General features: G+C 34.6%; 2 protein-coding genes across 3 annotated transcripts; one reads left to right on the plus strand and one right to left on the minus strand.

The window, feature by feature from the left end:
- Positions 1–296: 296 nt before the first annotated feature.
- On the minus strand, positions 297–3,816 carry LOC141652637 (uncharacterized). The gene is made up of 5 exons (XM_074460185.1): positions 3,523–3,816; positions 2,854–3,438; positions 2,449–2,721; positions 1,659–2,069; positions 297–1,580 (listed from the first exon to the last, which is right to left on the minus strand). The coding sequence occupies exons 1-5, from the start codon at positions 3,814–3,816 to the stop codon at positions 297–299; spliced, it is 2,847 nt and encodes a 948-aa protein (XP_074316286.1).
- A 106-nt stretch (positions 3,817–3,922) lies between these two features.
- LOC141600441 (beta-carotene isomerase D27, chloroplastic) lies at positions 3,923–6,777 on the plus strand. 2 transcript variants are annotated; one of them, XM_074420708.1, is made up of 7 exons: positions 3,923–4,303; positions 4,404–4,543; positions 4,634–4,726; positions 4,810–4,871; positions 5,192–5,298; positions 6,287–6,379; positions 6,587–6,777. In XM_074420708.1, the coding sequence occupies exons 1-7, from the start codon at positions 4,069–4,071 to the stop codon at positions 6,622–6,624; spliced, it is 768 nt and encodes a 255-aa protein (XP_074276809.1). In that variant the 5' UTR covers positions 3,923–4,068; the 3' UTR covers positions 6,625–6,777. The 2 variants fall into 2 exon arrangements, with proteins under 2 accessions (XP_074276809.1, XP_074276873.1); XM_074420772.1 differs by lacking the exon at positions 6,287–6,379 and having other exon boundaries at positions 3,924–4,303.
- The last annotated feature ends 9,952 nt before the right edge of the window (positions 6,778–16,729 follow it).

Below are 16,729 nucleotides of genomic sequence, written 5' to 3' on the forward strand. Positions count from 1 at the left end.
TAGTACAGATTTTACTAGTACTAATCTCCCCGAGTAAGATATTTTCCTCTTATTCCAACCCGTAATTCTTAGCAGCATCCTATCAACAAGTACATTTAAATCCATCTTGGTTAGTCTTTTGTGAGATATCTGAACACCTAAATACTTGAAAGGAAGAGTGCTCTTTTTTAAACTAGTATGCTTCAAAATATCAGCTTCATCACCAGGTGTGAGACCATTCAAAATAATATCTGACTTTTCATTGTTGATTTGCAGACCAGAAGCACCAGAAAAGCAATTAAAAACTTCCATGAAAGTCATAACAGATTTGATATCACCACGACAAAAAGAAGCAAGTCGTCAGCAAACATGAGATGAGACAGTTTGAGACACTTGCAAAGGGGGTGGTATTTAAATCCTTGGTACTCACAAGCTACCTGCAACAATCTACTGAGGTACTCCATGCATAAAGTGAATAAAAGTGGAGATAAGGGATCACCTTGTCTTAGCCCACGTTTGCCAGGGAAGAAACCATGGGATTGACCATTGAGCACAATGGAATAGGAAGTAGTAATAACACAATTCATGAGCCATTGGGTAAACTTAGGAGGAAAGTTTAAACTTTGGAGCATTTGGTGGATGAACTTCCATTCAATGGAATCATATGCCTTTCTTAGGTCCACTTTCAACATACAACGAGGAGACACAGATTTTCTAGTATACAACCTTACCAAATCCTGACTGATAAGGATATTCCCCATTATACTCCTCCCCTTGATAAATGCAGCTTGAGATTGGTTTATAAGATTAGGAAGGATGACAGCCAATCTATTACAGAGCAATTTGGATATAACCTTGTAAAGTGTATTACAACAGGCTATTGGCCTGAACTCCTTAACAGAAACAGGATTCTCTGTCTTAGGAAGCAATACAAGGTTAGTATTGTTCAGTTGCTTCAGTATTTGACCAGAAAGAAAAAAATCCCTTACAGCTTTGCATATATCTGACTGAATAATGCTCCAACTAGCTTTAAAAAAATAGCTAGTATAGCCATCAGGTCTTGGACTTTTATCATCAGGGATAGAGAAGAGAACTTGCTTGATCTCATCAGGAGAGGGTACCTGACACAGAGCATCCCAATCATCATTCCCTACCTTAGACCCCTTCTCAATAATATGGGAGTAAAAACCTGTAGTAGATGCATTAGATCCTAGGAGCTGCTCATAAAAATTCACAAAAGCTTGGATAATATCATCAGTTTTTGTACAGGTCCTGCCCATATGATCCTCCACTCTCAACACTTTATTCTGAATTTGTCTACTCTTAATAACTTTGTGAAACATTGCAGAATTGGTGTCTCCATCCTTTGCCCATTGGCACTTAGATTTCTGCCTCAAATAATCATCACGAGCTTGAGCCAACAGTAAATAACTCTCCTTAGCTTGGTACTCAATATCCATGAGAATGAGGTCCCTAGGATTAGCTTGCAGCTTTCTTTGGCACTCCACAAGGATTGTATAAGCTATCTCAGCATTTCTTTCAACATCAGAAAATAAGTTCCTATTCGGAGTTTTTAGGTCAGGTTTAAGTAGCTTCGACTTCTACACCACCCTGAACATAGGAGAGCCATGAATATAATGACTCCAACTCTTCTGCACAATATCTTTAAAATCAGGTACCCTACTCCACATGTTAAAGAATTTAAAAGGTTTCCTGCGAGGAATCTTGTCAACTTCACAAGAAATGGCACATGGGCAGTGATCAAATGACCCCTCAGGAGCAAAATGTGCAAAATAATCAGGCCACACATCAAGCCAAGCAGTGTTGACAACAACCCTATCAATTCTACTGAAAACTCTAGTCTCACTTGGCTGTTTGTTAGTCCAAGTGAAAAAAGCACCAGTAGTCTTCATATCATGCAACTCACACTCATCCAAAACCTCCTGAAAAGGTATCATTTCAGCATCCTTGACAAGCTTCCCAACTCTCTCACTGGTATACTTAACATTATTAAAATCACCAAGTACCACCCAGGGTTCAGTAATACTCCAACTCTTAAGGGCATTCCAGAGAGGAACTCTCTCCTCAACCTTATTGAAGCCATAAACAAAAGTAGCATAGAAAATATGATCCCCCACTTTATCCTTAACTTTGAGATGAATATATTGAGCATCCATCTCAATTAAATTCACCTTGACATATTGAGTTTTCCACAATACCCAAATCCGGTCCAGCATGATAATTATGATTAGTTATAAAAGACCATCCATTACACATGTTATTAGCAACATTATTCAGAGAGCCAGGTTTGACCCTGGTCTCTAGGAGCCCAAATAATACCACCTCAGATTGATGCAAATACCATTTCACATCTCTTTGCTTGGTGTCACTATTCAAGCCCCTAGTATTCCACATACCAAATTTAAGCATTAAGGGTAGAGGACTCCCCCCCCCCCCCCCCTTATCAACCATTTCTGCAGACTTAGTCAATTCATCATTAATGCTTGTTACAAAATCTCCTTCCTTGCCTCCTGGTAGCCTAGACTCATGCCTAATCATTCTTGTCAAAATTCTTGCTGGAGTGAACAATGAAGCCAGAGGGATATTTGCAGGAGTATTGGCTGGGGTAATAAGACCTTCAGAACTATTCTTAGGACCGCCACCACCCTGCCTGGGAGATTTGAGAACAGGATATTCTTTAGGGTCAAGATTGACCACAGCATCAGGTTTCTTCCTCCATACCTATTTAGGAGCTGGATTAGTTGGGACAGGCTTCCTAAACACTTTAGCTCTTCCCCGGCACATATTAGTACTATGACCAATACCCTTGCATTTTTGACAAGTGATTGGAAGCCAGTCATATTCAAGCAATACAGTGACCTCTTGCCCATTTTCATCATCAAAACGAATCCTAGCTGGAAAGTGTTGATCAACTTCCACCTCAACCATAACCTTTGCATAACCCAAGAGAAGCTTATCCAAAGTACGATCATCCACTCTAACAAATTTCCCAACCAAGGAAGCCAGCTTTTCAAGACATTTAGCCCCCCAGAATTTCAAGTCAAGGCCCACTAATTTCACCCAAATTGGAACAGTTTTGACTGACACCTTAGTGATTTTGACATTGGGTTCCCAGGACCTAAGGATAATTGGCTTCCCATCAAACAAAAACATTCCCTGTGCTAACACTAGACGTTTACGTTCCTCTTTAGCAAAACGCACAACAAATAATCCATTGGGTAAAAAAGAGACCTTAGAAATCTCATAATTCGGCCAAATACGACAGAGATACCCTTCCATCGCCTCCCATGGAGGATTTGCACCCATCACATAACCATAAACCGCTAAATTCCAGTACTCTATTTCATCTTTCACATCATCCAAAGTGAGTTTCAGAGCATTACCTTTGTTAGGGCTATCCAGTACCTCATCCTCCACAATCGGAGCAAGAGATGATACCTTTGTTCATTCCTTTTCATCAGAACTCATAACAGCCTCACACTCAGTTTGTGAATAACCTGCTTTCGCAAGCATATTCGCAACCTCTAATCGGATTTTCGCAATTTCAGCCGCACGATCAGCAGTAGATTCAGAAGAACTAGGTTTCGAAAAATTTCCAGTATCCTGTATATTCTGATCAATATTGGTATTATTTGGTATATTACTAGTTTGTGTATAATTTTGTGAATCTGTGTTATTATTAGTATTAATTGCTGATTTATTATTATTATGTGAATTGCTTTTATTAGACGAGGATCGAGAATTCTTCGCCATAGTTGACTTATTTGAAGTATTTTTAGTAGAAGAAGATTGAGAGGTTGATGTTATCTTCGCCATTGCTAAAAGATCAAAGAAACCCTAGAAACGAGAAAATCGCCTTCTCTCTCTAGCTTTCTCTCTCTTCATTTTCCTAATTTCAATGTGAGATTCTTCAAGTTCATTTTATATCAATTAGGATGCTCAAAACCTATACAATTGATGGTTGTATATCGGATGTATAATCCACTAACTGAAAAAAAAAATGTAGTACTTGGTATTTTCTCTTTTTCTGTATATAAACTAGTTGTGAGATTCTTCTCTAAATAACACATGGGATTTTTCTCCCATACGACGATTATGGACATCAAACTACTTGGAACCAAAACCTCATATTCTCTTTCTATCTTGCCTTATCATAACTACGTGCGCCATAAGAAGTTCATGTCGATGAGGCCTATTATGTCCCTAAGGCCGTCAAATGTGGTGCCAAAAACGATATACAGTGATAGTTGGCTCGATCTCATGGCCATCAATTACGTCTCTCGTAACCTACAAGCTGTATCTGGTGTGTTATTTTGCTTTTTCTTTTTCCGTTTGAAATTTATTACTAATCCAACGGGAAAAGCGGTAGTCGTATATTAATCAATGTTATTTATAAACTGAAGGAATGAGCGTGGAGGAAGAAGGGTATATTGGCCTGGTGGAGACCTGCAAAGCAGTGTCATTGAAGTATAGTCCACTCCAACAACGTCAACTTAGTCTGGATAGTCTAAACAGAGGCATTCCAACACAAGTATTTCATTTGGCAAGTTTTCACGTCTTTTCTACCTTATCTTTCAAATTCTCCATCTCTAATTTTCTAATTTATATAGTCTGATTTTTGAACGTATGACAGCTGAAGGCAATACTACCGAATACGAAGTGTATAAGGGAAATGCTTGCGAAAACTACAAGCCTTTGTTTTGCTTGGCTAGTGGGGCCTTCTCAGGTATATATAACTAAATACGGAGTACTTCCTAAGTGTAATTTGAGTAGTAAGTCTAACAAGTTTAACATTTAACTTATTTTTAGGTAAAGGAATCAGAGTTGAATGGGCAAACAGAGAAGAATGTGGTGCACATTAAGAAATGCAGGTTACCTTAGATCAACTCCCCGATTTAATTACTAACATAAGCTTTGTTCCTCGCGATGCTTTACTTTGCTCTATCATGCAAGACTATATCATGCTAGACTAATATACTTCCTATAAATTAGACATGAACATTAACATAATAGACTATATCTGGGGCAACCATAAATTCTTACTTGTGAGTTGTGACTGTCACAAGTTATGACAGTACTCTCAATCAATGTAAATGTTCACATCGGTCAATTTTACTATAAGATCATCATACCTAAGATATAACTGTCCTATTATCATTAACTAGTGAATACTTAATTGTTATGGATGCAGGTTCCTAGAGAGCTCTAACTGTGTAGGAATGTGTACAAACCTATGCAAGTTGCCCAGTCAGACATTCATCAATGATTCTCTTGGGGTGCCTGTAACCATGGTCCCTAGTATGTCTTACTTTTCAATAGCGCATCTATTTAAGCACCCACACAACAAACACTAATTGTGCACTTTCATGGTACAACCATTAAGGGTGCATGGTATCACTATCAATGACAATTCTATACAAGTCTTGTATCAATCAACAAGTCTATCTTATGACAGATATATCTGTCATAAGCTTGCGACGGGTCAAGTAATATCCATGTGGGTAGATAAGACAAAATAGATTGATACTCCCTCGACATTCTGCTTTTGTCTTATCTACCCACAAGGGTAATACTTGACCCGTCGCAAGTTTACGACTGATATGCCCGTCACAAATGAGAATTTGTGCATATCAATCATATAAAGACTGGTACAGAAATTAGGTTGTTAAAGAATGATACAAAAATCAGGTTCTTTTCAAAGTAATTTTAGTTCAATCTAAACAAGTTCATTTTTTTATTAATTCAGTTCATTTCAATTTAATTTAATTTTACTTTCACTCCACTTTATTTAGTTCAATTCAACAAAGCTCAATTTAATTAAAAACGTTTTTGTGGTTTATTCCGTCTAGAATAAAGGTAATTAATCTTATATTAGGTGGTATTAGGAAATCATAAATCATCTACATGTAAGATTATTATATACCATTACTTATCTTTTATTAACTTATACACTATCATTTGATGGTATACCTAAATTGCAGACAGAAGCCTAATACTTTCAAAGACACCTAAATTCATGATTTAGACATGAGTAAAATGACATAAAATGAAGGGATCGGATAGAAATTCGAGCAATAACACTCTCAATGTCACAAGTATTCTCAAATCGCAACCATAACCGAAAGTTCTTTGCACATTTTTTTAATTACTAATGATGAATTGATGATGTGCTCAAACGAGAGCAATTAATTGGAAGAATCCGCAGTTGCATTTTGGATAATGAAAATGATTTAATCCCATGGTAAGGATTAAAGTAATAAGATTGAATTTGTATATGATTTTATAGATTTTGAAGATATGAGCTGTGAAATAATATTTGGGAAAGGACCACCATCTATAGAGAACGATCGAGTCACAAAGCAGCCTTGCTATAATCAATGTAAATATTTAATTATATTAAGGTTTTTTTGGTAATTACTGGTATAATCATCACTTTTATAATTACTCTATGTTTAAAAAAAAACTAAAAATTATTACCTTAATCTTTATTCAGGTTATAATTTGTTTCAAAAGTCAATTCTCAGCTAAAATCAGAAGGATACATTCTGTTTAATTTATTCACATTTTGACTAAATACTGTTGGCAGGTAAAATCAGAAGGATACATTCTGATGCTCTACTATAATCAAAGCCCAGGAACGCGACTCTTGAGAGATGTGGGTCAATGAAAATATGTGTATATCTTTTTTCTTTACAATAATAAAGCGATATAAAATATTTGTATATGGAAAGAATGTAATTTCTTGATTTTCATTGATTAATGAATTAAATGGTGTTAGGGCACTAGTAATAGATGAAACTCTAATAGACTTTTTCTTAAGTTACATAGGCTAATATATAAACTCATTTATCTACAAATCACCTACCAACAACAAACAAACCACGTCAAAGTTCATATCATTATGACCCACTAAACTCTTTCTCCTCTCACATTCTCTCTCCACAAATCCGGATACTATATTGTAACCTCTCCTATCTATAAACACTAACACCGACCATGTCCAACAATATAAGGTTTGTAGACAAACATCTAAAATGGTGGACATATCATCCCACAAACCTCTTGATAAACCTCTATTGCTAATGCCATCGAGAGATATAAAATGAACTTGTAGAATACCCATGCCTCCACTTTTCCAAGAATCTTTTCTTAAAATAATGTTTAAAAAGAAAATAATTATTGTTTTGGTTTTGAATCAAAACTTATTGTTAAATTGGTATTCTTGAAAGTTGGGAAACCAAAACCGAGGACATACTGAAAGAATATGTCCTAAGACATTTCCGACAATTACTAAATATAATATAGGATATTTTATGGAGATAGTAATTATATTATTTTATTAAATCTTAATTACTTATTAGAGAATAATTATTGTAACTAGTTAGAAAGCCCGTGCCATACAAGGGCCTCCCATTAGGATTATCTTTAAAAATATATTTAAGCTCTGTTTGACAAAACTACTTGAAAAGGTAGCTGAAACCTGAAAAGGTAGCTGAAAACTGAAAAGCTAACTAAAACCTGAAAAGGTAACTGATAAGGTAGCTGAAATTTATGAGCTGATAAGGTAACTGACTATATAAAAATGTGTTTGGCAAACTAGCTGAAAAGGTAGCTGATTTTGGTAAAATGACGTAAAAGGATATGAAAATTATTTAATATTATAGAATAAAGGGGTAAAAAATGGAAAATAAGTCATTTCGGTAATTTGATTTCTCAAATGCTACCTGAGGTAGCATTTCATTTCAGGTACCTTATTTCACCAAATAAGCTACTTGCCAAACACTTGCAAAAAAATCAGGTAGCTGAAATTTTGGTCAAATAAGCTACTTTGGTCAAATAAGTTACCTGAAGTGTCGTGCCAAACGGAGCCTTAAAGTTAATAAAAAAAAGCCCTACTATGTTGTCATTGATGAAAAAAAAAATCGTAATTAGTGCTTTTAGCATAAAAGTATTGCCATCGATTACTATAACATCAAATAACATAGCTACAGTAATTAGTAATATGTAGCTAGCTTTTTCATTGTTACAGGCGCAACCGGTTTTTTAATTAAATACAAAACGCTCTCTCTATAAACACGGTGGAACTCACCAATATGAACCCTTAATAACGGAGACATGTCTTTATGAGTTTTTTAAATTATTTTACAGCTACATAAAACTGAATGATGTTAAAAAAAACAGCAAGTATCATAATTATATATATTTAGTGCGTTGACTGGAAAATGTTAGATCTTTTACAATATAATTTTAACTTGACTATTTACAATTAAGAGTATTTGCTCCGTACAAACATCTCGCAAAATCAAATCCAAACTGAATTCCAATATAATTAGTAATCTTTAAACACAATCAAAATATCTCTTATTCTATTACATAAAATGCACGGGCACCTAGTAGTATCATATGTGACAACATCAGTTAGTAGTTTATATCATTTTTTTAAAATAGTTGGGTTACCAAGGTAGTATAATAATGTCACTTAGTAGTATATATTTTATGGCACCGCTAAAAACGTTATTTTACGTTACCATGGTCTGGTAATAGAAAACTATTAAATATAACAAAAAGTCAAACTATGCTAAAAACGGGAGCAAACAAAATTTCGGGGGTTGATTTAGATGAGGACAGATTAATCATCAGATCCTATAACAAAAACACAACGAAAGTGTTGTGGCATTTGGTATTTAACTATATCAGTTGTTTACTAACATTCAGAGATATAGTTGAATTATAGAGTTACCGTTCTTATTGTCTAAGCACCATAAGTTTTTAACCGAAATAGTCTATGACTACTTATCCTTAAAAACATCATACAAAATATATAATACAACATCTTAATTTGGTAAATTGTGAAAACTTCTTTATACACAATGTCCTTCTTGTGGCCTTGATACATTTGGTCTCTATCATCGATGTAGAACCTTTATCTCTCAGATGAACGCTTCTACATAAAGCTAGCCATTAATAAAAATTGGTTTTGACAGATAAATTTAAACATGAATTAGTCACTGTCCCTAACTCTTATTTATTGTCATGGTGCAGCATTAGAGCCGGCAAATAATGGCATTACACGAAAACACGACACAAATCCGACATGAAATTAACGGGTTTGGGTTGACATTTAACGACCCATTTATACAAGTCGGTCGACACGAACACGGCACGAGATTTAATTGGGCTAGGTTTAGGTTGAGCACTGTACACACGAACCCGACCCGAATAACCTATCTACTAAATTAATCCTAACTTTTCTTGATCCTCACATAAATATACTTACACTTTCCGAATATTGCCATGACACGAAACCATGACACGAAATTAACGGGTTAGGGTTGAGGCTTGATGACCCATTAATGTAACTGGATCGACACGAACACGACATGAGATTTAATTGGGTCGAGTTTGGGTCGAAGAGTTCATGATCCGTATAAATGTGACACCTGAACCCGACACGACCAGATTTGTGTGTCACGTCTACGTATCACGGCCTCAACATATATTGTCTCTGCTTAAGAATGAAAGGAATCTTTGTATCCGAGGAAGTCATTATTATCCTCGGGTTCAGTACCTTTTCCCGACTTTGGAACCCGTTAGTATATTCGCTTCTATTATGAATTTTCCAAGGCGATTGATAATAAGACAGATCCCGTTAGTTAATCCTCTTACGGAGTTAATGTTCCTCAACAACATAACCGGTATACGACACTTGGTAGAGCATACCATTATGAGTTATATTAAAAAAATTCATCATGTATACTCCCTTCCCTTCTTAAACATCTTCCACCTTGTTTCTTAGAGGTCAAACTTTTATAACTTTGACCATTAATATGTCGAAAATCATGGTCAAACTTCCGTTTTGACGATTGTGTAGAAGCAATGAGGATGAAGTACATTTAGTGCGAAATTCCTAAAAGATAATGAATCTTGCTCCCAAAGTCAACTAAAACACTCTACCAAATCCAGCATAATGAAAACAAAAAACGACTCCTAAAAGCAAGGATGCCATATGGAGGATAAGACAATAAGACATGATGGATGTAGGCCTTCTCATACCCGTATTTAATAGAAAAAGTACATGCCCCTACTTGTTGCAGGTAAAAATTTTCAAAACCATAACCGCTTCAACTTAGAGAGATCTTAAAATAGTTTCGTTCCATTTAAATGTCATATACTTATCAAGTCTACGACTTTCTCAAATAATTGTGATATTATTCTACCCATATATAACACCCATGATTGGCACGATTTAAAATTCAATTTGAGCCTAAAACTTTATTTATATTCGATACATCCAAGACAAATGTTTATCTTATTGTAGAGTTAATAATAACTTTTTGTTCTGTTCTTCATGATTTTGGAGTATATATGTACCTTTTGTTACAATGCCTAATTGTTAATATTTGTTCTGAACCAATAGCTATAATGGAGATGATAAAATTAAAAAAGGAACTTGAGATCAACTCCAAACAATAGGATCAAAAATAAGTAAACATTGGCAAAAAAACAACAAGAAGTAATTAATTAGATATGAGGAAGGTTGGGAGATCATGAAAAATCTCATATTTAGGCTTTGTTTCAAAGAAATAAGCTTTTGACCAAAATTTAATTTATCTTAATTTTTTTTTGTAAAAATTATTTACTATAATAAGAGTAGCAGAGAGAAATAAGTTACTTGTGTTTTTTATTCCTCCAATTTATAATATTAAATATAGAGAACTTATTATGTCCTTTTATAGAGAACTAATGAAACATAGCTGTTTTTTTTTTGGTAAAATGATATAAAAGGACATAATAAGTTCTCTATATTTAATATTATAAATTTGAGGAATAAAAAACACAGGTAACTTTTCAGTTGGTATGACTAATGAAATTTAAGATATAGTATACGAATAATGTTTATGTTATTAATATACCATATCATTAGTTACATTGTGTATTTTGAGTATCACCTACTTATGTTAGAATAATATTATTCAAATAAATTTAATCTACTTGTATTAGGATAATTTTATTAAAGTATTAGGAAATCTACTTTTATTAGGATACTTTTATTAAATTTTTTTTCGAAATCCACTCTTGTATTAGGATAATTTTATTAAAATATTAAGAAATCTACTTTTATTAAGATAATTTTATTAAATTTGTTTCGAAATCTACTCTTGTTATGAATTCTAAAATAGTTGTACTCTCTAATATCGCTCGAAAAGTTCCTGCTTTACATATATACTAGATTTAATGCCCGTGCGATTCAGAGGCCTATCCGTAATAACTACTCCTTCAGACCCCGATTAAAGGCAACACTTATATAAACGGGCGATCCAAACCAAAGGTAACATTCCTTATTTGACTCCCAACATTTGTAAATTGTCTTTATACTCATTTCATGTTTACAAAAAATGTCATTACATACCTTACTTACTACCCTCACAATCAAACCTATAATTACATGGCCCCCCTATACTCCATTTTTCCGTATATTACAATGTATAAGTGGATAGGGAAGTAATTAAAAATTGTTAAATTGTACTCTATTAGATTATTGTTCAAATTTACTTTCGAAACTACATTTCTCATATGTGCAGATTTCTTAAATTATAATTGATCAGATTAAAATAGTCTTTAAATTTAACACAACAATCGTGTTATCTACTAAAATTTTGAGTTTGTGAACCTTATATTCTTGAATGATTATTGTAACCAAATTTGCGTAGTTAGAACTTTGGTGGTATATATATTTTCTTTTATAAAAATAAACTGAACGAATATCATGTGTATAAAAATTTAAACATTTCTTTGGTTTAAATTAGCTCCTAATTGTCATATGTCCTTTATAAATACACAAATTCTCAGTTGTGACGTGTATATTCAATAACTAAGCTTGCGACAGGTCAAGTATTATACATATGGGTGTGAATTAGCTATTAGTATTGATGTTTCAACTTTCAACTGGTTACAAATTGGAATAATAATAGGTAATTCGTATAATACCGAATATTATATTACAAAGAAGGGTATAAAAATTAAAAAAATCACCTATATCATTGCACATACGACAATCTTACAATAAAATTTGCATGAATAATATTATTAAAATTGATCCACCATACTCCTCGTCAATCAATGAAAGCGTATCAATAAAAGCAAACATCAATTCTAATTCATTCTCACGGATTCATTGCAACGGATAACGTAGATAGAATGTCAAATACGATTGTATTTACAATTTGATCATATCTTGTATTTACAAACTACAATATATTAATGCTCATGATTTTTCAGTTCTAATATGAATACTATAGATTTGTTTTTTTCAACTCTTTTAGAATTGATTATGGTTTAAAGTGACTTTTCATAAGCGAGTAAATTTGAGGCGGTAGAGGGTTTCTAAAGAAAATAAGGAACTACACCTACTTCGAGTAAAGGCATCCAGGAAGTAGTTAAGTAGTCAAGCACCGCCTTCTAAATCGTTCGATTTACTATAATTAGTTTCTTGTTAGTCTGTTACTAATCAAGCATGTTGGTGATTACTAATTTACTATACGAAAATTTTGCACACACTCTTTGACGTATCAAGGAGGACCACAAATCTTCATGCAAATCGCACAATCAATATGCGGGCAAAGAAACGGTAGTACAAAGGTTTGATGTCATAGTCATTAAATAAATATAACAATAAAATAGATTACTTCATGTTTATAAAATTTCTTTTTCAAAATAAAATTCACTACGGCAGCGAAAAACGATAAAAGATCTCATGTTTGAGATTTTGAATGCTAAAAATTCTTAAAAATCTATACTATAATACCAAAAAAAAAAAAATCTGCATTAGGCATGGATGAAGAATATATTGATACCGAATTTTGAGATTAGTCAATGTATAATATGCAGTGTCGGAGTATTGTGATATCGCTTGATATTCTTCTACAATCTGACATTAAGAAGCAAGAGAAACTCAATTAGATTCACGAACGTAATTGCAATAAACAAAACAACACATTTGCAAACAGACAAATAAATTGCAATCATCAAACAAAGAGGAACGTAAGAAAGAATAGAATTGGACAGAAAAAAAAATATGTTTGGTAGGATACATTGTATAGCTTTATATATTGTGATATATTTCGGTACGATTTTTAAGTTTGAATATCACTCAAACTCTACTGCAAAAATTCTTTATCTTAACATTAAAATATAAATTTATTCGCGGTATTTTGCATAAGTTGGAGATTCTATAATCGCTCGAAAAAAGCTTCCTTTAATAATATAGACTAGATTTAATGCCCGGGCGATGCCCGAGCCAATTTGTAATGTCATATGAATATAATGTAATGTAATAATACTCTAAGGTTATGTTCTTTTAGATTTAATTTTGCTGAAATAAATTTATAGAAGCTAATTTGAACTTATAGGAGTTTAACTTTTCTTTATTGGACTACATATAAGAGTTTGGCTGCTAAAAAGAGATGACGGAACTGAACTAAATAAAGTTGAACTAAACTGAAGTAAGAGTAATGCTCTGTTCTTTAATTTGGACTTAATTTCAGCTCATTTTAGGTTCTGTTTTTTTGACTAAAAAGAATTAAACTGAACTGAACTTAATGAAATTGAACCGAACTGAACTGAATTGAATCATGAGTTAATATGTGAAAAGATAAGTTAGCTGAATTTGAACTTAAAGAAACTGAATTGAACTAAATAGAGCTGAACTGAACTGAAATTAAACCTGAAAAAACATGGCCTTATATAAAAGAGGGTATGAATATAGTTTAACTTTCCTAAACCGAATTTATATTAGTTGAAACTGATCTCACAGAAGCTTAACTTTTTCCGAACTAAACTTATCAGATTTTAAGTTTTGTGAATTATTAGTGCTTTTACTCATTTTGTGTTCAAGTAATACAAATCTCATATTTCCTAGATTTTTACTATAATAAATTTGCTTACGTTGTAGCTTTAATTTCTCAGAAAACGGAGGAGAATGGCATTGTTCACCAATCACAAATGTTAAAATCATTTTACGTATTTCACTTTGGGTTTCAGTCAATTGTTACTTTTTTTATTTTATGAATACCTTTAATGCAATTTAATCTCATACTCAATTTAGTTCATTTGTCATCTAATAATTAACCCCGTCCTTTTTCTTTGTTCTTTGAGACAGAACCAAAGCCAAACAAATGACGGAAACTAACGGGGAATATTAAAATTCCATCTATAACCAAATTTTGATTTTTTTAATATCATGTTTTTTCTTCTAACAAACAGTATTTTTATAGTATTCGAAATCTTTTTTTTATTTAGGTACTCCGTATATACTAATAGACGATATCATGAAATCAATTTGACATGAAAAGAAAAAACGATCGTTTAGACCCAACTTCATGTTCTTAAAATGTTACTATCCCAACTTTAAGACCACTTTCTTATTAATAACCCTATTTAAGAAACCTTTTTTTAAACACCGAACTAAACTTAAACCTTTTAGAAACTTTTTTTTTGTTTCCAACTCATTGTAAGCTTAGAATATTAAAAATATAATGTATTTGTTAGATCAATTTAGGTATAATACACCTTTTTTTTTTTTTTGACAACAAGCGATGAATAACTTACATTATAACGAACCATACAAGGTAAGCAATTCGACTAAGTAACCCCAGAGTCCTCACTATCAAATCTAGAGCTACCAAGCCAATCCTAAAGATTACATAAACATTAAGAAAGATAACAACCGCCATTACAAGGGCATGATGGAAAATGCAAGCGACAGAGCCATGGGCCATAGAACGAGCTTCATAAACACGGAAGACCTCCAGATACCGTCGATACTTACAAGCCGCAGAGTGACGATAGCAAGGTGTACTTACGTTCTTGCGAAAAGAGCGTAGAAAGACAAATTGGTAAACAAGACGACGAAGTCCGCCACCGACGGAGATAAAACTCCTACACCTTAGATATCGAGCCCTTTGAACGTAGGACCAACAGACCAAAAGATTCAACGTGCAATGACCAACACGAACACGAACCCAATGGGACAGGACACCCATGCTCACAAACGGGTGCAAAAAAGTCATAACCCTAGTAAGGAAGAGAGACACGACCCTACTAACCACCCTAAAGATTAAAGGACAGGACACCCATAACCCACAAGAGGTTTTTATTATTAGCAGAACCATAGAAAAGAACATGATGAAAAAAGGGTTTAAGAGCACCGAAGCCAGCCAGCCCAACGCCTCATCCAACCCACCTTAGACCAACCCGAACTCACCTCCAAACGACACCAACTCCAACACTGGCCCGCTCCAGACAAGACCACAGCGAATTCATCAGAACACAGGGCAGACGAAAGAACAACCCGCCAACACCAAGGAAACCCAAACACCAACGATGACCACAAGCAAACCCAGACGACTCCCGAAACAGCACCAAAAAGACTTACATACAACCACACTAGGGTACACCCAGACAAACACAGAGACCTAAAAAGAATAATAAGGGTCAAAGACACTACAACGGAACCCATTTCACCAAAAGGCACCTCCCAGGACCACCGTCAAACAGACCAACACCAACACCGACAGAAACAAGAGGAAAATGAACAGGGACCGAAAGGTGAGGGGAAATGGGGGGATCACCATAACAGACCCAAAAACACGCCCTCAAAGAGCAAAAAAACATACGGATGAGCTATACTCATCGACACTTACGGACAAGACGGAAACAGAGAACCATCCCAGAGGTGGGGGGAGTGGGGGGATCACCTCGGGGATGGACCCAACACGACGGTGACAGGACAAGGTGACTGAAGGGCGGGAACGAAAGTGAGCCTTTACCCAAACCCGATGGGGAAACCCATCCCAACGACCGACAACAACAAAAAGACATAGGAAATCATCCTACCTAAGGAGGGGGAGAAACCCAGGGGCCGGGGAACTCACCCGGAGACGCATGCAAGACTGATTGAAGCAAAGAGAACAGATCGTAGGGGAAACGGAGGGTCATCGGAAGAGCCACCACAGACAACACCCACACACCCAAAACTACCCCGGACAACAACCGATGAACAGCCGAGAAACCCGAAGCAAACTGGATCAGCGGAGGGAGGATGATCAAAAGACGGTGAGAGGAACGATCGCCGGAGATGGGCTGAGGGAGGACCCCATCTCCGGCGAAAGGGCGGCAGCAGGTGGGAGGCTTGAGTGTGGGTGGAGGCGGCGGCGGCACAAGATTAATTAGGTTTTGGTTTTTGGGGGTTTTTGAGAGATAAAAGGGAGAGTTTTTTAGAGAGAGAAAAAAAACAGATTCAGTTTTTTGGTATAATACACCTGATGACCTGAATGTACAACACCCTGAATCTATAAGTGTTCTTACGCACTAAAATAAATCATTATCAACTTTTATATGGATCCAAGTACTTTTATGAGAAAAAACTATACTACCGCAAGTAATGCGGAGAAAAAGGTGTGAGTTGTTTGAATGTAGAGTATTAGACTATTAGTATTCTCTCTGTTCCGGTTAATAGTTTACACTTTTTTTCGGGTGTTTCAGTTAATAGTTTGCACTTTTTTTTAGGTATGTTTTACTACCTACTCTATCTTTTAATCATATTACCTCTCTTGTCTTGTGTGTAAAGAATATGTAAATATTTAATTAAGACGGATGGAGTAAACTATTTGTCTAATATACGATGCATTGAACTTAGATCTTTAATAAAACTTACGGAAAAACATACAAT

Source organism: Silene latifolia, chromosome 1 (assembly GCF_048544455.1).
Source record: "Silene latifolia isolate original U9 population chromosome 1, ASM4854445v1, whole genome shotgun sequence".
NCBI lineage: Eukaryota > Viridiplantae > Streptophyta > Magnoliopsida > Caryophyllales > Caryophyllaceae > Silene > Silene latifolia.